Raw genomic sequence first — 23,731 nt, forward strand, 5'->3', positions numbered from 1 at the left:
GCGTGGGAGATTTGGGCGCAGGATACAGCCGGTATATGGCTGCTGCTGCACACGTCCCGGCCGTGTTAAATAGTATTCCCCCTCCAGGGGAATGAAATAATTGGGCTTCCAGCAATTGTTGGAAGCCAAATTATTGTGTTTTAAAAGTAACTTCAGCTCAATCTTCTGGTGGCGCCGAAGTTACTCCCTGTGCTCCCAAGTCTCCTTCACTGGATTCACTGTGTTTGCCCAGAGGCTTCCAAACCACTAAGTAAGAGGCATCATACCATGAAGACCAAGGAGCTCTCCAAACAAGGCAGGGACAAAGTTGTTGAGAAGTACATGTCAGGGTTGGGTTATAAAAAATAAATAAATAAATATCCAAAGCGTTGAATATCCCCCAGAGCTCCATCAAATCCATCCTCTTCAAATGGAAAGAACATAGTACAACAACAAACACACACACACACTTATTGATTAGTGTTAAAAATAAGAAGACACATTGAGTTTGAATCAAATTCCCAAATGTACAGAGCAAGGTACACAGGTCAGATGAGATTAAAATGTAACTTTTCGCCTACCAAGGAAAATGCTATGTCTGGCTCAAACAACACATCCCATCACTCAGGATTCAGGAACAGCATATCCACAGTGAAACATGGTGGTGGCAGCATCATGCTGCAGGATATTTTTTTTAGCAGCTGAGACTCAGAAACTGGTCTGAGTTGGGGGAAAAATAAATGGTTCTAAATATAGGCATATTCTGGAACAAAAACTTGGTCAGTCTGCCAGTGATTTGAGGCTGGGGTGGAGGTTTACATTCCAGCAAGACAAATTACTTGAAACACACTGCTAAAGCAACACTCTAGTGGTTTAAGGGGAAACAATTAAATGTGTTGGAATGGCCTAGTCAAAGTCCAGACCTCAAACCAATAGAGCCTAGGTTCTCAACGTGTGGTACGCATACCCTAGGGGGTACTTCTGATGGTTCCAGAGGGTACAGGGGCTTGATATACTTAACCAAGAATAACAAATTTACAGTTTTAGAAAATGTTAAATCTTATTTAAACACCACCAAATTAGTGTTTTAGCTAATTAAAAGCAATAGTAAATACTTGGAAATTGTTTAGAACCAATAATCATGCACTACGATTAAATATATATTTGTCAAGGGGTACTTGTGATAATGTTTAGTATGCTAAGGGGTACTTGGTGAGTACAGGGTTTTAAAAGGGGCACATAACAATAAAATGTTGAGAAATACTGCAACAGAGAATCGGTGGTCAGACTTGAAGATTGCTGATCACAAGGAAAAAGCACCGAATATGAAGAAGCTGGACAGTTTGAGGAATGGACAAAAATGCCAGAGGCAAGATGTGGCAAGCTCATAGAGATGTATCCAAAACGATTATCCCAAAGTTTGGCCCACCACCCCTATAACTCTTAACAGTGTTTCAGGTTCAGCAGTGTATCGGATACTCCCCTCATTGCAGTTTTCACTCCCATTACAGTGCTCCTCTCAGTAGATACCCATAGTATCTCCATAATATGATGGAACCCTTAGAGAGTCCCAGTTAACATCCCCTCATTATACTGTCCCGTAAGTAGTCCCTTAATTAAAACGTTTTTTTTAAGTTTTCCTGGGTATTTTTTCCAAAAGCACTACCTGAAAAAGACCTTCACAAAGATCAAAGAATGTCTATGTAATTAGAAAGTATATTATGAATAGCAAGACTTGGTATGCATGATTTCTAATTTAGTTGGGCTTTAGTCATGAAGTGAAAGCTAGCTAACAAAAGATAGATGGTGGTTGCCCTCTAGGAGCATTAAATTACTCCTGCCAAGTAAGAGACTTATTTTGCTTAGAACCTCATGCTAGGATTGTAGAGCCATGGCTTGTCTGATTTTCTATGGATAAAAGAAAGTATGACATAGGCTAAAATTTAATACAGACTGATGACTGGTAGAAGAGTATTTTATAAATAACGACTGATCGTGCAACGTGTTTTTACTTACCGATTGCTTGATGTAGAATTAGACATGCGAAATCGAATTTGATCAATAGCACTTTTCACTAACGGATCATTTGGATTAATTGATGGATGAACCACAAATTCCACCTGCCAGTTGATACATTCAACATTCATACATTAGTATATTACATAAGAATGTTCACCAAACAAGTGTAAGTAGTTCTAAACCTAGGGCAGCTGTATCTAACTTCTTTCACGCTTTTATCAAGGTTGCATTGGGAATGAGCAAGAATGATTCTGCGAGAAACAAAATTGTCCAAGAGTGTGCGGGGGTGGTTGGTTCAGGCTATTTACGCATAGCTAAACTCACCTAGGTTGACGCTTACCTTCTGTTGCTTCCCAGGCTGCTCTCCATCTTCTGACTTCCACCGTGAAGGCAAAAGTGTCAGAAGATGGAATGTGGCATAGAGTGCATTGGAAGGGAGGCGGTAGCCTAGGTGAGTTAAGCCCCCCTTGCACAGCCCACTTCCCATGCACGTTCCGCAAAAAGCTCATCCCTACGATTTGTGTAACCTAACCGTTTTCTGCCACATGGTACAACCAGTCTCATTTCATTGCGATTGGTATCCCACTTACTCAGTCTGTGCTAAGCACATTTATATTACATGCTGTGTACCTGAATTTCCCATTACTTAGAAGCAAATTTACAACAGGTCTACTTTTTGGCAATTCTATCCACGCAAGCTAAGCTCCGGTAAATTCTCTGGCACCTAACAGAGAATCACATCAGCCCAGTCTGGTCAGGGAACATAATAACCGTATATACTCAAATACAAGTCGACCTTGTGTATAAGTCGACCCCAATATTCAACCCTTTTAATCCAGATTTTTTTTTTATTGACTCAAATATAAAAGTCTACCCAGCAAAGTGAATGGCTGCACTTGGGGCTCAGGAGGGGTTAATGATTGCAATGCATACAGTATTGCAGCCATTAACTATTCCTGTCCCTTAAGTGCAGCCAATACCTCCTCCAGGCCCACAAGCGCTGCAATTATTCACTCCCTTTTATACAGCCCAGTATTTTCCCCCTTTCCCCCTTCTTTGTTTTGGCCAAGACTTGGGCTTTCTTGGCATTTCCTTTCCTCAAAGTATCACTTACCACAGGATAAATTGCTGCAAATGGGAATGTCACTATTACTGCACACATTACACAGTGTGTTCAGTGCTGCCCGTGACTCGTGTATAAGTCCACCCCTATACTTTTATGAATAGAATCAGAGCTAAATTTCTAGACTTATACTCTAGTATATACAGTAACACTTGTAGTTACACATGTCCTGGTACTGTAGACAGACTTGGCTGTTTCTTCAGCTTCTGAATCTCTGTAAATAATAATAAACTAATCTAACATCGTATAAATAGGTCCTGACTCTCAGACGAAAGTGTCAAAGTTCTTTTTGATTCATCTCTTCAACAGCTATGCCTCTAAAAGAAGGTGATGCAGATCTGCACAGGAGCACTCTCTAGGATTTCTGGGCTTTGTTTATTTTATAACTAACTTTTTCAGAGTTGCCAAGTTGCCGATGGTAAATATGAAGAACTGGAATTCAGAGCATCCTTCAAAAATCTAATTGCTGTCAGCCCCTCTACCACGTAGATTTAAAGGGAACCTGAAGCGAGGAAAATGATTTAAAATAAACACACGACGTAGCTGCAAATTAATATCACATACTAACCTAACTGTCAGTTCCTCTCAGAAGCTCACCATTTTCTTCTTACAGGGATCCCTTGCAGTTCTGACAATATTTTGTCAGAACTGAAACATACCAGTTGCTGTCAGTTATATATCAGCTGCTGTCAGTTACAACTGAATGTGCAAGGTAATGTCCATGTTTCCCTATGGCTCAAGTAAGTGATATTACGGTTCAACAGTGTGCTGACCAGGAAGCTGTTAGGGGGTAATGGACATTTTTAAAATGGAGGATGGAGAAATCCATTGATCAAAGTGGACAAATGGGACGCAGGAGAGGAGAAAGAGATTGAGGAGTAGACTACACAGGAGGTAAGTATGACCTGTGTATGGTTATTTTGACTTTTTATTTTCAGTTCAGGTTCTTTTTAAGGGTACCCTATGAAATTCTAGACCTTAGGCCCAATAGTGGAAAACTACTGGTGCCTAGATAGGTGTTGCTGGATAGTGTACTGGTTGAGGGCTCTGCCTCTGACACAGGAGACATGGGTGCAAATCTTGGCTCTTTCTGTTCAGTAAGCCTGCATCTACTCATTAAGGAGACATGGAGAAAGACTCCTTAACACTGCTACTGCTTATAGTAGTGGCTGCAGCTCTAGTGCTTTGAGTCCACCAGAAGTGCAATATAAATGTACTGTGTCTTGTCCTGGAAGACAGCCCCATTACTAACTAGTTAGCAGTCAATTTTTACCCTTACAGTCAAAGGTTCCAACAAGATGGCAAACATTTTGACAATTTATTCTTCAGGCAAGTTCTTAAGGAGTGCTTATTCACTCGGCTTTAGTTTGGAGAGGAAAATACTGTATGAAATAAAGAAGGGCTTTCCACCTGAAATAAAATATATACTTTTGTTCCAATAACCAAACCAAAGCTAATTGTGTGCTTCTGACATTTCTTCTGTTTATGCTGTATTATCTTGTAGCTGCCAGCTGCAGTTTGCCTAGTAACTTTTGGTTATAAGAAATAGTATGGGCAAGTTTCTATATATACAGAGAAAAGCGTTCTTTGAAGATAATTTTTGATCAACCTAGAAGTTAGATAGATTTATGTTAATACAGCAATAACCCCATTATCCGAAATTCAGGCAACAGGAAGCCTCAAATAACCGGCATGCCTGAGGGGATAACGGGGACTGTGCTTTGGGTTTTTTATTTTTATTTTATTTATTTTTTTTGGGGGGGGGGGGGATTTGCATGGCATAAAATACTTAATGAGCCTCCATGCACGGGCTCTCTGGGGATACTGGGGAATTTTCTGTACCGTATGTTATTACACCAAACATGATTTACCTTTTTGCTAATTCCATCTTGTACCACCATAGTACGATAAAACCTAACCAATCCTTCTTGAGACAGCTTATGTACAATTCTTGCAACAGACTTTTTGCAGCATTTTGTAGGTACTCCTTCCAATCTCTCCTGCTCTACAATCATCTTCTGAAGACTGCAAACAGATGGCAAAACATTAATGACTACAATTAACACACTGCTAAAAATAAAATACCAATTTTATTAAAAATAAAACAAAGGAGCAGTGACCGCAGTAAATGACAGAGAGACATTTCTGGGCAGAAAGTTGATTGGAGGCGCCTTAAAAAGATAAAATACTTAAAAACCATTTAAAAGGCAGGCAAGTTATGGCTTACCTTCATAAGCAGATGGATCATTGTTTCATACATCTTATTCTTATTATGAATTGTCTTTTTATTTGTGAAAAAAACCCAACACATACCTTCCTTTTAAACATTCTTAATAATTGTATCTTTTTTGGCGCCTCCAGTCATCTTTCTGTCTATAAGATAACCCTGTTGGGGGAGGGGGTTTGAAAACTTTATGATCTTATATGAGCTTTTAATATTTTGGAGCTTTGACCATTGCCAAGGACAAGTGGGGGAAGGTAATTATATCATAAGCACTGCTGTGTATAAGAACCAAAAGTGTGATATCAAGCCGTTACACATACTCTATCAATAAAGAATGGCAATACTACACCAGATCGGGTCCCTGGTGTCCCTGTGTTTTTTGTCTCTTTTACTCAGTATGGCAATCAAGTTGCTAGTAGTCTTGACTTGTAAGTCACTAGCAGTCTGGCCTTGTAGCTCTAGAGTTAAACTCCCATCACGTACACTGCATGAGTTTGTAGGTTATTTCATTGTATACATTTTTTTATCCTGTGTCCTCTGATTTCCTCCCAAGACACAAACTCAAATTCATGGTTATTTGACCAAACATTCCCTACTATTTGGTTTCAGCTTTTGGTAGGGATTAAACAGTGAGTTTCTCTGGGCTTAGGGATAATTCGATGTACTGTGCAAAAAGTGCTTTGCTTTATTTTTCTACAAACATAAATATACCGTATAGGAAATAAAATGTAGAAGAGGAGGCAGCAGCCCCTTATCAAGTAACGTGAAAACAACAGTCATCAACTTTATAGAGGGCAGGTCTGAATTTGAGGCCTACCAAATGGCTGTCAGAGAACAGAGACACTGGTAGTTATTAGAGAGTTACTAGAGAGGCAGGCAAGGATCACAGAAAACATCACTATAAAGTACTCTGAGACACCCTTCAGAAAACAGAGTGCCCATAAGTAATTAAAGGCAGACTGATTCCAGTTATCAGTGAGCAGTAACTGTAATTGGTATAGATACATCAAAAGGAAATTCTGTGACATTAATGTAATGCTGGCCAACATAAAACTTACGTGAACAAGTTCTCCACTAATCGCAAGTTCTTGACTGCTTCAACAATTACATTTCTTCTCTTCAAGAGGCGATAGGTTTCCTGAGATCTCTTACTTGTTGATGTTGAGGCTTTTTTACCCTTTTTGGCTTCAGAGGCGTTATCCTACAGCAAATTATGCCAGTTTAGTAATTAAAAATTAGTTTAACAACACTCCAGATTAAACCCTGCCTTCTGTAGATTTGTAGCAGACAACTTTCCTTATATAGTTTATAAACAAATCAGTCTCGATTTCTGAATATTAGTATCCATTAGTATGAATATGTTAATTGCTTAAATCAGAGATCCAGAATGACTTCTTGTCCATTCACGACCTGCATTAATGTCAGTGGAAAACATACTGTGCCCTCCTCATTGACAGCTATGACCTGCAGAGGAGGGGCCACTTTCCTGTCTGAAAGTTTGACTTAAAGCGGAATATAACCCTGCATTTCAACTTTGCTCTAAAACATTATTTACAGTATATTATATGCAACCAGCATTTTTTTTTTTTACTAGACCAGCATTGGAAGGGTTACACAGGGCTTTAAAGTTCCTGGAGATTTCTGCAGACGTATCCGAAGCTGACAGATACATTTATGTAAACAAAATGTATCTACGTGTTGAATGTGACTCATCTCTCTGACTGAGAAGGAGCTGGAGGACAGCCAAAGAGTGTGTAACATTTCTCAATAGATACATTTAACTTAATAGAATGTAACAATCTGAACTTCTGCATATCTCTCCACGGAACTTTAAACCTGTGTTTAACCCTTCCAATGCTGGTCTAGTAAAAAAATATGCTTTTTGCATATAATATGCTGTAAATAATGTTTTAGAGCAAAGTTGAAATGCAGGGTTATATTCCGCTTTAAGAAAAAAGTAAAATTTTTCAAGGAGAGATTATGAGGATCGGGAGGGGGGATTCATGAATTTACCTCTGTGACTACCTTATGCTGGGTACACGGTGCGTTCCCGCATCGAATGCGCCGCTCGATTCCCGACGATTCGATTATTTCCGAGCACTTCCAAGCGCATTTTGATGATTTTTAGGTTGAACGCCATGTAAAGTATGGCAAATCGACCTAATGATCCATCGAAACGCGAATCGGACATGTCGGAAATAAACAAATCGACGGGAATCGAGCGGCGCATCGACGGGTATCGAGTGCGGGAACGCACTGTGTGTACCTAGCATTAGATAGCTTTGCCTCAGGTAAGATATGCTTTAAGCCTATTGGCCTTAAACAGAGTTTATAGACTATGTGCTTGGTTCACAGAAAGAGTGATTCTTTTTTATGGTATGTGGACAGGGCAATTTAAAATATTCTTAGCTGTTCTAACCTTTGAATTATATAAAAAAAAAATGTCTAATGTTTTTGTAAGAAATATTTGAGACTGGATTTTTATACTGGTTTCCTTGCAGCTACTGGGATGGGCATTATTGGGGAGAAATTGAACAGAAATGAACCAGGATGAAACATCAGGGGCATAGCAATAGGGGGTGCAGAGGTTGCGACTGCCTCGGGGCCCTTGGGCCTTCCCTCAACTGCAGTATTAGCTCTCTATTGGTCCTGTGCTCATAACAATCACTTCTATAGATACTTTGAATAGTGGTAATCATTAACAAACTGTTCTCCATCCCCTTCTTGCACCTCTGACACTGTAGTTGATAGTGGCAGGTTTTGGTGCGCCGTATAAATTGCTATGCATAGAGTGCATGGGGGGGCCCCAATGTAAAGCTTGCATCGGAGCCCATAGCTCCTTAGCTATGCCACTGAAACACATCCAGCAATACACACTTTTTCAGAGGTTAAAGAGACTCTGTAACAAAAATTTCAATGTTTTTTCTACCATCCTACAAGTTCCTAAACCTATTCTAATGTGCTCTGGCTTACTGCAGCACTTTCTACTATCACCATCTCTGTAATAAATCAGCTTATCTTTCCCCTGTCGGACTTGTCGCCCTGTGTCTGGAAGGCTGCCAACTCTTCAGTGCTGTGGTTCTGTGATGCACTCCCCCCTCCGGCCCCTCTATGCACACTGCCTGTGTGTGTGTGTCATTTAGATTGTGGCAGCTTCTCTGCTCTCTTATCTTTTACAAGCTGGATAAATCTTCCTCTGAGCTGGCTGGGTTTTCACATACTGAGGAATTAGACACGGGCAGAGCTGTGTGCAGGAAGAAACAATCAGCCTCACAGCCTGTCACTCTTCAGTGGATGAGAGCTGCATGGGGAAAGAAACACACAAATCATCTCTTGAGATTCAAAAGGAAGGCTGTATACAGCCGGCTTGTGTATGGATGTATTTTCTATGTGTGGACACACTGTACATCAACCTACTTCCTGTTTTGGTGGCCATTTTGTTTATTTATAAACAAACTTTTTAAAACTGTTTTTGACTACTTTTAATGCGCCGGGGAGCGGCAAAATTGTGACAGAGGGGAATAGGAGATGTCCCCTAACGCACTGGTATGTTTACTTCTGTGCAATTTTAACAATACAGATTCTCTTTAAGGCTAGGAATGTATGAGCGGTATTTGTTCGCTGTCCCAAATAGACAGATCATCTGGTTACCTTACTCCAATACATGCCAGCCATGCAAATAGTGATGGGATATGTGATACCCTCACCATTTTTAATATCTGAATGCATCATACTTCAATGACAAAGTTCCAACCTAGCAAATGGGTTAAACCCTTCCAGCACAGAGTTTGAGAAAAAAAAATGTATAAAAAAAATAATAAACATTGGGGGAGCGATCAGACCCCACCAACAGAGAGCTCTGTTGGTGGGGAGAAAAGGGGGAGGGGGGAAAATCACTTGTATGCCCGAGTTGTGCGGCCCTGCAGCGAGGCCTTAAAGCTGCAGTGGCCCATTTAGTAAAAAATGGCCTGGTCACTAGTGGGGTTTAAAACCGCGGTCCTCAAGTGGTTAACACTCATGTAGACTGCCAAGCCAATATTTCAAATTTTATATACGTGATGGCCCTAAAATTTGAAATATTGGCTTGGCAGTCTACATGAGTATTAACCACTTGAGGACCGCGGTTTTAAACCCCACTAGTGACCAGGCCATTTTTTACTAAATTGGCCACTGCAGCTTTAAGGCCTCGCTACAGGGCCGCACAACTCGGGCATTCAAGTGATTCCCTCCCCCCCCCCTTTTCTCCCCACCAACAGAGCTCTCTGTTGGTGGGATCTGATCGCTCCCCCAATGTTTTTTTTTATTATACATTTTTTTCTCTTCTGTTTTTTTTTTAAATAAACTCTGTGCTGGAAAAGTTTAACCCATTTGCTAGGTTGGAACTTTGTCATTGAAGTATGATGTATTCAGATATTAAAAATGGTGAGTGTATCACATATCCCATCACTATTTGCATGGCTGGCATGAGGTGAGAGTGATATGGCTGCCATTTCAATTTCCTTTTAAATCATGCCAATTGTCTGGCGTCAGTAGCTTCTGAATTACACACTTGAAACAAGGATGCAGCTAATCCAGCCAGACTTCAGTCAGGGCACCCGATCTGCATGCTTGTTCGGGGTCTATGGCTAAAAGTATTAGAAGAGACACAGGGCCATATCTTATTCGTTTGTTTCCAGAGTTTTCTCAAAGGAGATAATTTTTCAACTTATTTAAAACATTTTTTTCAGTACTTAGCAATTGAAAAAAGTACCAAAATGTAGGTAAAAGGGTAATAAGCTCATTTTGACAAAGTTCTCGCTTGTCGGGAGCATTAAAAGTATTTTATTGATAAGGTTTTAAAATATCTACTTGGAGAAAACATAGGAAATAAGGCCTTGTTCACATCATAAATCGCAATCACTGACGCCAGCGTTTTGCAATTTTGTAGGAGATTTTTTTAGCACTTCCTTGCGTATTAGTGATTTTTAGTAAAGCGCTTTTCTAAGCGCTTTTGCAGAGCGATTGATTTTTTTTTCACTTCCTGACGTCAGTCAGGAAGTGAACTCTTTGACCCGGAAAAGATTAAATACAATGTATTTATTCTAGAAAGCGCTCAGGAAATTGCTATACAAAGCACTTTTTCAAGAGCTTTGCGATTTCCCTATACCTTCCATTATAGGCAAATCGCCCCCCAAATAGTACAGGCAGCGTTTGGTGAGCAAACCTAATCGAACCGCTCATATGTGAACACTCTCATAGGGAATCATTGCACAAGGTCTTTTAGAGCGATTTTGAAAAATCGCCAGCGCTTAACAAAACCCGAAAGCGCCCAAGGTGTGAACAAGCCTTAAGTTACCGTAATAGAATACGGCCCAAAGGATCAGGATGACAAACGGGCAACTTGCGAGGTTAAAAAAATAAATAGGTCAGCCTTTATGTCCCTCTCTCCTCAGGTTCCCCCTCAAGTAAACCACAGACAAATGTAGAAAAGTTTTATACATACCTGGGGCTTCCTCCAGCCCTTTCCACGTAGATCACTCCCTCACCGTCCTCCGCTGCCTCCTGGATATTCCGGTAGATGCCCGTTATCTTCGGCCAATCAGGCATACTGCGCATGCCCGGCCTGTTGACACGCCCCGCCGCACTCCCGTCGGGTAAGTTTTACTTACCTGGGACGGTTCACTTTCGCTTCTGACAGTCGATTGCCACTGTGCCTGCGTGGCCCTGGCTGCGCCCGTCCTCATTCACGCTCCCGCCGCTGGGAGCATACTGCACAGACGCAGTAGAGATTTTCTCGTACTGCGTTTGCTCAGGATGCTCCTGGCCACAGAAGCGAGTAAGAGGATGCACACGGACGTTAGGCTGGGTCCACACTCGTCAGTTTTTCTGTGCGTTTTCTGAACAGGAAAACTGAGAACTAATGTTAATCATTGAGCTAGATCACAATTGAATATGTTTTTCAGAAGCAGAAAAACAATTGACAGCAATGCAGCACTTAACCTCCCTGGCGGTAAGCCCGTGCTGAGCACGGGCTATGCCGCGCAGGGGGGATTTCTCAGGCCCTGCTGGGCCGATTTGGACACTTTTTCTTCTTGCAACACGCAGCTAGCACTTTGCTAGCTGCGTGTGCACTCTGATCGCCGCCGCTCTGCGCCGATTAGGTGCCCCGCTCGCCGCGCCGCCCCCCCCCCCAGACCCCGTGCGCTGCCTGGCCAATCAGTGCCAGGCAGCGCTAAGGGGTAGGTCGGGACTCCCAATGACGTCACGACGTCGGTGACGTCATGCCGCCCGTCGCCATGGCGACGGGGGAAGCCCTCCAGGAGTTCCCGTTCTTTGAACGGCGATCGGAGGGGCTGGGGGGATCCAGCTGAGCTGCGGCTATCATGTAGCGAGACTTTGTCTCGCTACATGAAAAAAAAAAATAAATAAATAAAAAAAAGACTTTGCTGCCCCCTGGCGGATTTTTAATAAACCGCCAGGAGGGTTAAGACAACTCACGCAGAAAAACTGACGCTGAAAACTGATAGTCAAGTGTGGATCCAGCCTTCTAGAAGAAGAAAAAAAAAAACAAAAAAAGTATTATAATATCAATGCGTTCTATTTTTTTTAAATCCACACTTACCACAACCTCTTCTATAACAGACACACTGTCATTAGCGTCCTCAACAAGCTGGGTGGAAGATATGGAACTATCCCTGCTGCAGTCATTTTCAGAGGCAGCCGATATGCTGTCCACATCCATGAATAAAAATCGCTTTGCCCGGGATTTGCCTTTGCCTACAATAACAAAATTATGTTGTAATATCCCACCTACCATAACATTTCAAGTACTGAATTAATTTTTAAAAGAAATAAAACAGAGCAGAAGTGCTAATGTGCTAATTTCAGCTAAACCTCCACGGATTCATCATTTTTTTACAATGGAAAGCAAAACACTGGTTTTCTTTATAATGCTGTCTCCATGACACCATGTCCTGTGTATTAATTTATTTGACAAAAAAGGGACCATTTTCACAGTATTTAGCCAGCCATTTGCAGTACGGAGGGTCCTCACTTACATGAACTTACAGTAATTTGCAATCTGAATGATCATCAATACAAGTTGTTTCTTGTGCTGCCTGCACAGTACAGGAATTTACAAACACTGAACATGCAAACCGAATGAATGAGCTGTACTAGCTTCAAAAAATATAACCTTTATAAGGTATAAGTTAAAATACTGATACCTATTTAAGTGAACAGCTACTGGTGCCTGCAAACCATGACTAATGTTAACCGGTAATGCTGTTAACTGGTGAAAGGATGGAACAGAAACAGGTGGAAGGTTGGTTGCCCCGGCATCTACTGTTTGTATAGCCGGATGGGATAGTCACTCTGATCAGAACTTGACATACAAGTGACACCTATTAAATTGAGTTAATCACCCACTCACTCACCCAGCACTATCTAACCTTGTTTAGGGTTCCCAATCCCATCAGTCTATACAACAGAAGATGCGGGACACATTGGGGAAACTGCGATAGGGGAGGAGTTGCCACTCTGGCTGCTAGGTGATGGTCCATGCCACGTGCAACCAGGCAGCAGTACACTTTTTCACGGTCTGAATCCTGCATCAGCACTGTCAAGAGGCTCCCTTGGCTAAATATTTCATTTAGCTTGGCACTTGTATTGGCCTGAGGAAGCGGGCTTGGACCCGCAAAACGCGTTGCCTGTGCTATAATAAATCTTTTGTTTATTACATAGATTTGTCGTCATTGAGGTAAGCTACCTCACGTTTTTGTTACTTTTAAATTGTTTTTAGATGTTTTTATCTACAATTAGGGCGCCTCTTTACAATTGTCTAGTGCATTAAATTGAGTTAATCACCCACTCACTCACCCAGCACTATCTAACCTTGTTTAGGGTTCCCAATCCCATCAGTCTATACAACAGAAGATGCGGGACTCATTGGGGAAACTGCGATAGGGGAGAAGTTGCCACTCTGGCTGCTAGGTGATGGTCCATGCCACGTGCAACCAGGCAGCAGTACACTTTTTCATGGTCTGAATCCTGCATCAGCACTGTCAATTCTGATGAGCAAGACTATCCCACCTGGCTATACAAACAGATCCCGGGGGAATGACAACGTCCTATTCCAACCTTCCACCTTGAACGTCAGTACAGGTTAACATTGTAGGGCTTATCAGACATGGTTTGGGGGAACCAGTAGCTGTTCAGTAGCCTTTACCTATATAGGTATCATAGGTTTATTTTTGAACAATAAGATTTTATTGGAGAATAGCAAGAGGCTTACAAAATAAAGGATTTTGTGCAACTTGAGAGAAATAACATTTAGCTGAATAATACACAGTAAAGAAGTTACAGATCTTAAGTAGTAACTGTAATCAGTTAGCAATAACTTGTAATGACACCTGCTAGGTTTTTCATAAAGGAGGGGGGGTTAAATACGGAGAAAAGAAAAAGCAAAAACATTGAGGTCCAATTTTATTGATGCTAGTAGGGCTCATCCATTCACATTAGGTACAAGCTGATTGGTAATGTCACTTGATTGTCAAACACAGCCCTAATGGTGTAAGCAGGTCCCAGCAGGCAACCTCCTCTCATGGCCAGAATTACGTTTTTAGCAATATGTGCCATAGTAGGTTCAGACTACACAGGCTGGTTTTGAGCCTTGGGCATCCATAAACCATAACTTGAGCCTTGGGCAGTTATAACCCTTTTGCCTTGGGCATCAGACTTGTCCAGTAAGATCCTTATGTTTGCCCTTTTTACATGCTTTGAACACATATTAATGGACAATCGATTAAAAACAACAGTTTTTTTTTAATACTCTATATTAGGCTACACATTACCACTAGTGCTAAATATACTATTTTGCAGCCAGACCAAGTGCAAAGTCACGAAACCCCCCCCCCCCAAAAAACCAGTCCAAATAAACCTAATATAATGACCCAAATTAGTTTACAAAAGGTCTTACCTTTAGATGTAGGCAAAGGAGTGCTTGAGCTGGCAGCTTGCATACTCAGAAATGAAGAGGCACTTTCTATTTTGGACTTTTTGCTGCGTGGTACATCTTCCGTCTCCTCGTCTGAATTCTGCAGGTTCTCAGAAGGGCTGTTTTCTTCAGGTCTTGTTCCATCATCACCTGCATCTGTCACTGGTGCTAAATTATACAACAGCAACTGCTCACTTTTTGCCTTCTCCTCTAAAAATTGTCTGCGTAATTCACTTTCCTCAACAAATACATGAGAAATATATTTGGTAGTTCGTTGGCGTCCTTCATCTTCCATGAAACCCTGAGGCAAAAGATGAACAGTTAAGAACAAAATAAACAAATATTTGTTTATTTGTTTTAACTTAAGATTCACAAAAAACAAATTCAGTACCTGAAGGCAGAAGTCCAACTTACTTTTTAACTTTCAAGCAGCTGTTTATTTTCTAAAACTGTCCTAATCCTAAATTCTTAAAGAGACTCTAACACATTTTTTAGCCTTATTTCTTCTGTCCTATAACTTCCTATAACTGTTCTAATGTGGTCTGTCTTACTGCAGCCTTTCCTACTTGCACTGTCTCTGTAATAAATCTTATCTCCTTTCCTCTGTCGTGTCTGTCGGCAAGAGGCTGGAATGTGTGGAATGTGCAGCACTGCTTGTCATTGGCAGAAGCTTTACACACCCCCTCCAAGCTCTGCATGAGTCACACAGAAAGCTAGTTCTCAGCCTATGATACTCTGGTTAGAAGCCAGTCTTTTGTTTGTAAACACTGCCTAAAACTGTTAATTACAAACCAGGATTGCAGCAGAGTGGCAGAAACAGCACAAGAGAACATAAGGAATAGAATGGTATGCTTTTTATTGTAAGAATTTTAGAGTACAGATTCTCTTTAAGTCAACAGCTGGGGGCTTAGTTTTAATTGGAAAATCTTTTACAATTATCCATTCAAAACAGTGAATGATTTTAATACATAAACACAAGAGCAACTAAAAAGAACCGTCTACATTTACCATATGTAGAAAACCTGCTTCCACCATGTAAAGCTTGGTTCAGTAGATCGCACTTAAAAACACAGGTCTGCTTCTGATCCTTGGGCCGACTGCAGGACACATCTGTGTACTATCTACCAGAATGCATTGCGGCACCCTTGTGAGAGAGACACTGCCTAAAACTACAAAATGTGGCCGGTCCATGCAGAAGATGGCAAATCCCTTACGAGCCTGCATCCAGAGGAGTCACACCCTATAGGTAAATAATGAGGTTCACTTTAACCCCTGCACCCCACAGCATACTTCATTAGGAATATCCCCTATAGGTAGGGTCATTGTAAAAATAAAAAAAAATAAAAAAAATGATGGTGCCCAATGCTCTTTAAAGAGAATCTGTATTGTTAAAATCGCACAAAAATAAACATACCAGTTTGTTAGGGGACATCTCCTATTCCCCTCTGTCACAATTTCACCGCTCCCCGCCACATTAAAAGTAGTCAAAAACAGTTTTAAAAAGTTTGTTTATAAACAAACAAAATGGTCACCAAAACAGGAAGTAGGTTGATGTACAGTATGTCCACACATAGAAAATACATCCATACACAAGCAGGCTGTATACAGCCTTCCTTTTGTATCTCAAGAGATCACTTGTGTGTTTACCTTCTGTCCCCTGCAGCTGAGCTCTCGTACACTGAATACTAGTGACAGGCTGTGAGGCTGACCCTTTCTTCCTGTCTGTAATTCCTCTGTATGTGTCAGCCCAGCTCCTTTCACAGCCTATAACAGAGGAGGATTTTTATCCAGCTCTCTTCTATTACTGATAAGATAGCAGAGAAGCTGCTGGCTTATGTAAATAACACACACACTGGAGTGTGCATAGAGTGGCCTGGAAAGTGGTGTGCATAAACAGACCAGCACGGAACAGTTGGCAGCCTTCCAGACACAGGGCGACAAGTCTGACAGGGGAAAGATACATTGATTTATTACAGAGACAATGATAGTAGAAAGTGCTGCAGTAAGCCAGAGCACATTAGAACAGGTTTAGGAACTTGTAGGATGGTAGAAAAAACAGTGTAATTTTTGTTACAGAGTCTCTTTAACCACCCTGGTGGTTATTTTTTTGCGGCGCCCGGCCGCGGGTGGTTTGTTACCTTTTTTTTTTTTTTTTTTTTTTTATATCATGTAGCGCTAGCTACATGATTCCCCCCATGGCATCCCTCCCACCCCTCCGATCGCCGCTGTCGTTTATACCCAACTGGAAATCCCACTCTGAACGGGATTTCCGGTTAGGGCTTCCCTCGTCGGCACGGCATTCTCAATTTGATCGTTTTTTTCTGCTTAATTCTCTGCTCAATTCTGCGCTCGATTCTTTTATCTTCCTCTTGTTTTTCTAATCATTTTCCATTCACTTCTATGAGAAAATCGACTCAAAAAATGATTGGAAGGAATATCTGACATGACGGAAATTATCTATCGAACCCATCTATTGAGCGGAAAAATGTATGGTGTATTCCCAGCATTAGAACAGTCTTAGAATGAGAATAAAAATATATAGAGAAACTATCCATTCCTACTAACAGAGCCATATAAACGAATAGCTAACAAACCTTAATGAGCATATAACGTTCTAACAAGCGGCAAAGCATTCTTGCTTCCAGTTTTCCCACGTTCATTGCTGCTTTTATCTCACTTTGGGATATTCCTTTTGTACCTTGACTTTCAACTGCAAAAAATAAAATAAAATTTAGAAGTATAAATGTACTTTACTGTATCTTTACATGGTGAATAGTCATCCAGACTGATGAACACATAATGCACTATGGCTTTTTCCCCAAGTTGCCCTTAAACTATGATGGACATAGGACTATGGTAGGGACCTGATTATAAGCCCCTCTGAGGGACAGTGAGTGACAAGACTAAATACCTGGTAAAGCCCTGCTGAGAATCTCAGCATTATTAAATACAAAATAAAAATAGGTTTTATAAAACTTCCAAAAGTATATAAGAGCAGAGAGTGAGGTAAAAACACCTACTGAGCTCGTATGCTTGTGTTAACATATCCTTCTCATAGATCAGGTCTACAGGAACGGACGGTCTTTTCACATCATCGTCATCTTCATCATGATCCGCATCCTTTTTTTTCAAATCCTTTACCAGCTTAATGCAACGGATCATTATGTCTGTGCCTGCAGTAAAATAATTCATATCAATTATAATATATGCCAGATACTACTTAAAACCTGTGTAACATCATACAACATTGCTCCAAAAAAAAACAAAGATTGATAGTATACGTGTAGCCTGAAGACACATACTGAAATCTAATTTACCATATACAGGATCTTCTCAAAAAATTAGCATATTGTGATAAAGTTCATTATTTTCTGTCATGTACTGATAAACATTAGACTTTCATATATTTTAGATTCATTACACACAACTGAAGTAGTTCAAGCCTTTTATTGTTTTAATATTGATGATTTTGGCATACAGCTCATGAAAACCCAAATTTCCCATCTCAAAAAATTTGCATATTTCATCCGACCAATAAAAGAAAAGTGTTTTTAAAACAAAAAAGTCAACCTTCAAATAATTATGTTCAGTTATGTACTCAATACTTGGTCGGGAATCCCTTTGCAGAAATGACTGCTTCAATGCGGCGTGGCATGGAGGCAATCAGCCTGTGGCACTGCTCAGGTGTTATGGAGGCCCAGGATGCTTCAATAGCGGCCTTAAGCTCATCCAGAGTGTTGGGTCTTGCGTCTCTCAACTTTCTCTTCACAATATTCCACAGATTCTTTATGGGGTTCAGGTCAGGGGAGTTGGCAGGCCAATTGAGCACAGTAATACCATGGTCAGTAAACCATTTACCAGTGGTTTTGGCATTGTGAGCAGGTGCCAGGTCGTGCTGAAAAATGAAATCTTCATCTCCATAAAGCTTTTCAGCAGATGGAAGCATGAACCCACTTTTGAACCAGAAACAGCGGCAGAAGCGCCTGACCTGGGCTACAGAGAAGCAGCACTGGACTGTTGCTCAGTGGTCAAAAGTACTTTTTTCGGATGAAAGCAACTTTTACATGTCATTCGGAAATCAAGGTGCCAGAGTCTGGAGGAAGACTGGGGAGAGGGAAATGCCAAACTGCCTGAAGTCCAGTGTCAAGTACCCACAGTCAGTGATGGTCTGGGGTGCCATGTCAGCTGCTGGTGTTGGTCCACTGTGTTTTGTCAAGGGCAGGGTCAATGCAGCTAGCTATCAGGAGATTTTGGAGCACTTCATGCTTCCATCTGCTGAAAAGCTTTGTGGAGATGAAGATTTCATTTTCTAGCACGACCTGGCACCTGCTCACAGTGCCAAAACTACTGGTAAATGATTTACTGACCATGGTATTACTGTGCTCAATTGGCCTGCTAATTCTCCTTACCTGAACCCCATAGAGAATCTGTGGGATATTGTGAAGAGAAAGTTGAGAGACGCAAGACCCAACACTCTGGATGAGCTTAAGGCCGCTATCGAAGCATCCTGGGCCTCCATAACACCTGAGCAGTGCCACAGGCTGATTGCCTCCATGCCATGCCGCATTGAAGCAGTCATTTCTGCAAAAGGATTCCCGGCCAAGTATTGAGTGCATAACTGAACATAATGATCCCATTCACTTTCATTAAAACTGCTTTAAAAATTGCGTAAAAATCGGCGTGATCGCGTATGCGAAAAACGTACGCGATCGCACAGATTTTTACCGCAATTTTAATGAAAGTGAATGGGAGTGATTTTTTAACAAACGCTCAGCAAGTGCTAATCAAACGCAAGCGATCACAAAAGCGCTTATAGTGTGGATACGGCCTTAAAGCGGATGAGAGATGAAAAACTAACTATAACAAGTAACTTGTCTATACATCTTATCTAAAGCTTAGATAGTTTACACAGCAAATCTAGCTGCAAACAGCTTCAATAGAATATGATTATTTCTTCTTGTGATACAATGACAGCAGCCATGTTGTTTGTAAACATTACACAGAGGCAAGCTTATCTGCATCTTCAACACTCAGGCTGTGAAAAAAACCTAATCCCCCCTCCTCCCCTCTGCCTCTGAAATCTCTGGCTAGAAATATTCCCCCCCCCCCCCTCCTCCTGCCCATACTGAGCTCCCATGAGCCCTTGCTACTGTCTGAAAATGCAAAGGCCCTCTGAAAGACAGTGGGTGAGGCTTGTTTAGTTTATAGGAAATTAGGAGTATATAAACAATAGGAAAGGAACACAATTATGCAATGAGTAAAAGTTCATCTCGGATCACTAAAGGTGCGTACACACATGCGACTATAGTCGTTTGTAACGATCGTTCCCCGATCTTACAAAAAACGAACCACCGACTATTAAGGCAAACGACGAACGAGCCAAATCGCTACAAAAGAAAGTTCTGTCTCGGCGGATTTTAACCAACGACGATTGTTTGCAAAAGTAGTACATTGTTGGAAACGGTCGTTCGTACTAGGCTTGACATGCGCATTTCACTATTTCTCTGTGAAACTTCTCATTTTTATGCGCAGGCGCAATAGTTGCTTTACGTGATGTAACGTTCGTTCTAACGATCAGATCGTTACACACCTTTTAAAACTATCTTTACATAGGTCGTTCTTTCATCAATTAAAAGTTCGTTCGTCGTTCTCAACGAACGATCGTTGTCGCATGTGTGTACGTAGCATTAGTCGGAGAAGTCTCTGGGAGGCAGAAGGCAGTGAATTCACTGCCTGTCAGCTGCTCACATTCACTAGCCAGGCATTTGCTAGCATTCAGCACGAGTGATGGACAGGTTGTTTCTCTATGGAGTTACATCTGAGCATGGCAGTTTCTATCCTCAGACGCAAACAGTCTTGTTTTTATCACTGGGTAACACCACCTGGTGTCAAACGATGAGACAAATGGGGTTACAAACGCTTCCATTGGGATGTATAAAATTGCAGCCTAAGGGCACTCATGGCTAGCAGCCGGGAGGCTGAAATAAACATGTAGCTAATCCAGTCAGACTTCAGTCAGAAACCTCTGATCTGCAGGCTTGTTCAGGGTCTATGACTCAAAGTATTAGGCAGTATTCATACTGTGCGTATAGCATAACATAAGCATCATGTGTGGACTGGAACAGAGACTGTACATGGACATGAATTCAAAGCCTGCATGCAGCAGTTAGAATAACGTGATCAGTTACAACAGATGTGAACTGGCCCATAGAATTGTATGAGCAATGAGTTGCAATGCAGTTTTATTCTACAACGCAACTGATGCAGTGGGAAAGGACCCTAAGGGCTCGTTTCCACTAGGGCGAATCCGCATGCGGGCACTGCATGCGGATTCGCATAGCTAATGTTAGTGGATGGGGCTGTTTCCACCTGTGCGGCGTGCGGGAGCGATTTGGCAGCGGGCCAAATCTGCACGGCGGGACCCACAGTTTTCGCCTGCGTCGGGAATCCGTGCGAATCGCCGCTAATGTATTTAATAGTAAAAACGCATGCGTTTGGTACATGCGTTTTTACCCGCGATTTCGCGTGCGATTTCGCACCCTTCCCAATGTTATTTTGTCCTGGCAGTGTCATGGTTAATTTCGCATGGCACCCTGCCATGCGAAATCGCGGGTAAAACGCATGCGGAAACGCACCCGCATGCGTTTTTACAAGCGTCGGAATGCCGGCGAAATCGCGTCGCACTAGTGGAAACGGGCCCTAAGAGGAAGAGGGTCCCGCAATACAGCCTGGGGCAACTCAAAATTGTATCCCTGTAGTTTATTTTATTTTTTATTTATTTAAGTATTTATAAAGAGCCAACATATTACGCAGCGCTATACAGAGTATATTGTCTTGACGCCAACTATCCCTCAGAGGGGCTCACAATCTAGTCCCTACCATAGTCATATGTCTATGTATGTACCTATCTTGCTTTTTCTTAACGCGGACCTGAACTCAGAACTTCCTCTCTGCTCCAAATGATAAGCAAAAGCATAATAACCTTTAAAGAAAAATGTTTCTTTGTTACAGCCCACAGAACTCCTGTAATAAATCTGCAATGTGTCTTCTTTCTGCAAACAAAGGGTTAACATCCAGTATTTACAAATTAGCTGAGGCTGACGAATTTCTGTGCTGACATAGCTGCGAGATCAAATTAAAAGTGTGATTACTTGCAGCTGAGGGGGAATTAGACAGGCTCTTCACTCTAAACATAAACAGGGTGGCTTATTTCATGCAACTGGCCACGTGTGTCACTGTCATTTGAATTACATACTTGTATTGAATGCAGTCATTTCATGCAGTCCAATGTTGCTTGCATGCGCATTATGGTAACAAGTTGGTTGTTCAGTTGGTTGGTGTGCAGAAAATACAAGTCGTGTAAACGGTTTGTTGTGGGGTTGGTCATGACAATGTGTTGGTCGTGCACTTTTGATGGACAAGTGTATGTACTTCAAAAATATTAGAGGCAGAGGATCAGCAGGGTAGCCAGGCAACTGGTATTGTTTAAAGGGGTTCCCTGGTATCTGTAAAAAAGCTAAAACTGACACTTACCTGGAGCTTCTATCGCCCCTTTGCAGCTGTAATGTCCCGCGCCGTCCTCCTCCGACGCTCTGTTCCCCGCCGCCGGTAGCCTAATTATTCATCTAACTAGACGAATAGAACTGCGGCTGCGTGGCCGTTCCCGCGCGCAGGAGTGAGCGCACGTGTGGCAATGGCCGCGCAGCCGCAGTTCTATTCCTCTTGTTCTACAAAGTTTTCTTGGACTGCGCATGCACAGTAAGCTACCGATGACGCGCGCAGGGGCGAGCATGTGCACGGCGCCGCAGTTCTATTCGTCTAGTTAGATGAATAATTAGCAGGTTACCGGCAGCGGGGAATGGAGCGGGACATTACAGCTGTAGGGGGCTGATAGAAGCCCCAGGTAAGTGTCAGTTTTAGCTTTTTTACAGATACCAGAGAACCCCTTTAAAAGGAAATAAAGCATAGCCTTCATATCCCTCTTGCCTCAGTTGTCCTTTAAGAGTGACTGAGTGGCTGTAGGGCGTGGCTCAGGAAAATGCCAGCATCATCTGCTGGTCTCTTCACACTTTGGTGCTGGAAGCAGAGGGTGTAGAGGAGACAGTGGAGCCAGGGAGGAAGAAACACATGGATCATTAAATTTGCCATGAAAATCAACAAACCCTTGAGGTGTACCAGCTTTGTCTTGAGTTATATGGTGATCACCAGGGTTCAACCCTCATTTTTCTACTACTTTTCAGGAAACTGAATACACAGGTGTTAACTGATCAAGAAGTATGTATGAAAGCTTGAACTGCTGTTGTTGATATTGAAGCTAACAGGAAATCGAAAACACAGAAATCAGGATTTCCTTTTTAATCCCGCCACCCACAAAAACAAGATGGATGTTGTCAAGGCTCTATACCTTCACACTGAGATGGTATCTACCAGCATAGAGTTGAAGAATATGCAATAACATTTGAAAAGATTGTGGCTACCTACACTGAGACTCTGTTTAAACAAGGTGGAGAGAAAGCAAAAGAGAAGGTAAAAGCAAAGCAAAACACATTTGTAGGTGGAGTGGCTGAAAAACACTCAGGATGATCTTCAGCAAACTCAGCAACATGAAACTCAGGATTTAGCAGTCGTTCTATACCTCAGAGAATGAGCACACATACACCATAACATACCTCTTTTAGTCTTGCGGTGTTCAGCAAGTGGCACAATCTCATGCAGTGGTAAAGAAATAATTTTGACAATTCCTGCATTTGACATATAATAATATAGTCGTTTGAACCAGCGTTCTGGTAAACCCTTATAGATGGAAAAAGAAAAAAAAAATTAAATGAAAAGGTGGAAAATACATTTTGAATTCTAAGTTAATACAATGATATGGTACCAATGCATTCAACTAATCTTAACAGTTTTAAGGCACCCATACATACAGCAACTTGGCGGTTCGTCAACCATCCGATTCGATAATTATTATCGAACCAGATGAAAATCGGTGCCGCCAAGTGCATGACCAATCAACAATGCGTCTAATTTCGGGCCGAGCATGTCAATCGGACATGCTGCAAGATGTCGGGCCGTCGTGGCCAATCAGGTTGCACGGCAGTAAAGGCGAGTGATATTGGGTGGAGCAACAAAACCCCCGGCCCTGTTCCCCCATTGTATAAATGTACAATTTGATGACAAACTTCACCTGCCTTATGCTTTTAAAAGCATAGGAAAAACAAGCACTATTAAGTACAGTATTCCTAATAAAAACTTCCCATTTAGAGTGTCAAAACCTGATGTTTAACTCTTTCAAACAGAAAAAAAGAAGAAAAAAAAAAAAAGCTTATTTGTATGCTTGTATTACTACATTATACTATATGTCACCACTGTGAGTCTTTAAAGAGACTCTGTAACAAAAATGTCACCCTGTTTT

General features: G+C 41.6%; 1 protein-coding gene across 1 annotated transcript in view; it reads right to left on the reverse strand.

Annotated features, from left to right (window-relative positions):
* The window catches only part of GTF3C1 (general transcription factor IIIC subunit 1), a 136,795-nt gene that overhangs the window by 98,722 nt on the left and 14,342 nt on the right, over positions 1 to 23,731 (reverse strand). The window contains exons 6-13 of the mRNA XM_068244636.1: positions 22,989 to 23,112; positions 17,340 to 17,492; positions 16,914 to 17,029; positions 14,302 to 14,620; positions 11,947 to 12,101; positions 6,404 to 6,546; positions 4,993 to 5,146; positions 1,996 to 2,099 (exon numbers count right to left, since the gene is read on the reverse strand). Of these exons, the coding sequence (XP_068100737.1) occupies positions 1,996 to 2,099; positions 4,993 to 5,146; positions 6,404 to 6,546; positions 11,947 to 12,101; positions 14,302 to 14,620; positions 16,914 to 17,029; positions 17,340 to 17,492; positions 22,989 to 23,112 (1,268 nt within the window). The remainder of the gene's footprint in view (positions 1 to 1,995; positions 2,100 to 4,992; positions 5,147 to 6,403; positions 6,547 to 11,946; positions 12,102 to 14,301; positions 14,621 to 16,913; positions 17,030 to 17,339; positions 17,493 to 22,988; positions 23,113 to 23,731) is intronic.

This window comes from Hyperolius riggenbachi, chromosome 7, assembly GCF_040937935.1.
Source record: "Hyperolius riggenbachi isolate aHypRig1 chromosome 7, aHypRig1.pri, whole genome shotgun sequence".
In the NCBI taxonomy this organism is placed as follows: Eukaryota; Metazoa; Chordata; class Amphibia; order Anura; family Hyperoliidae; genus Hyperolius; species Hyperolius riggenbachi.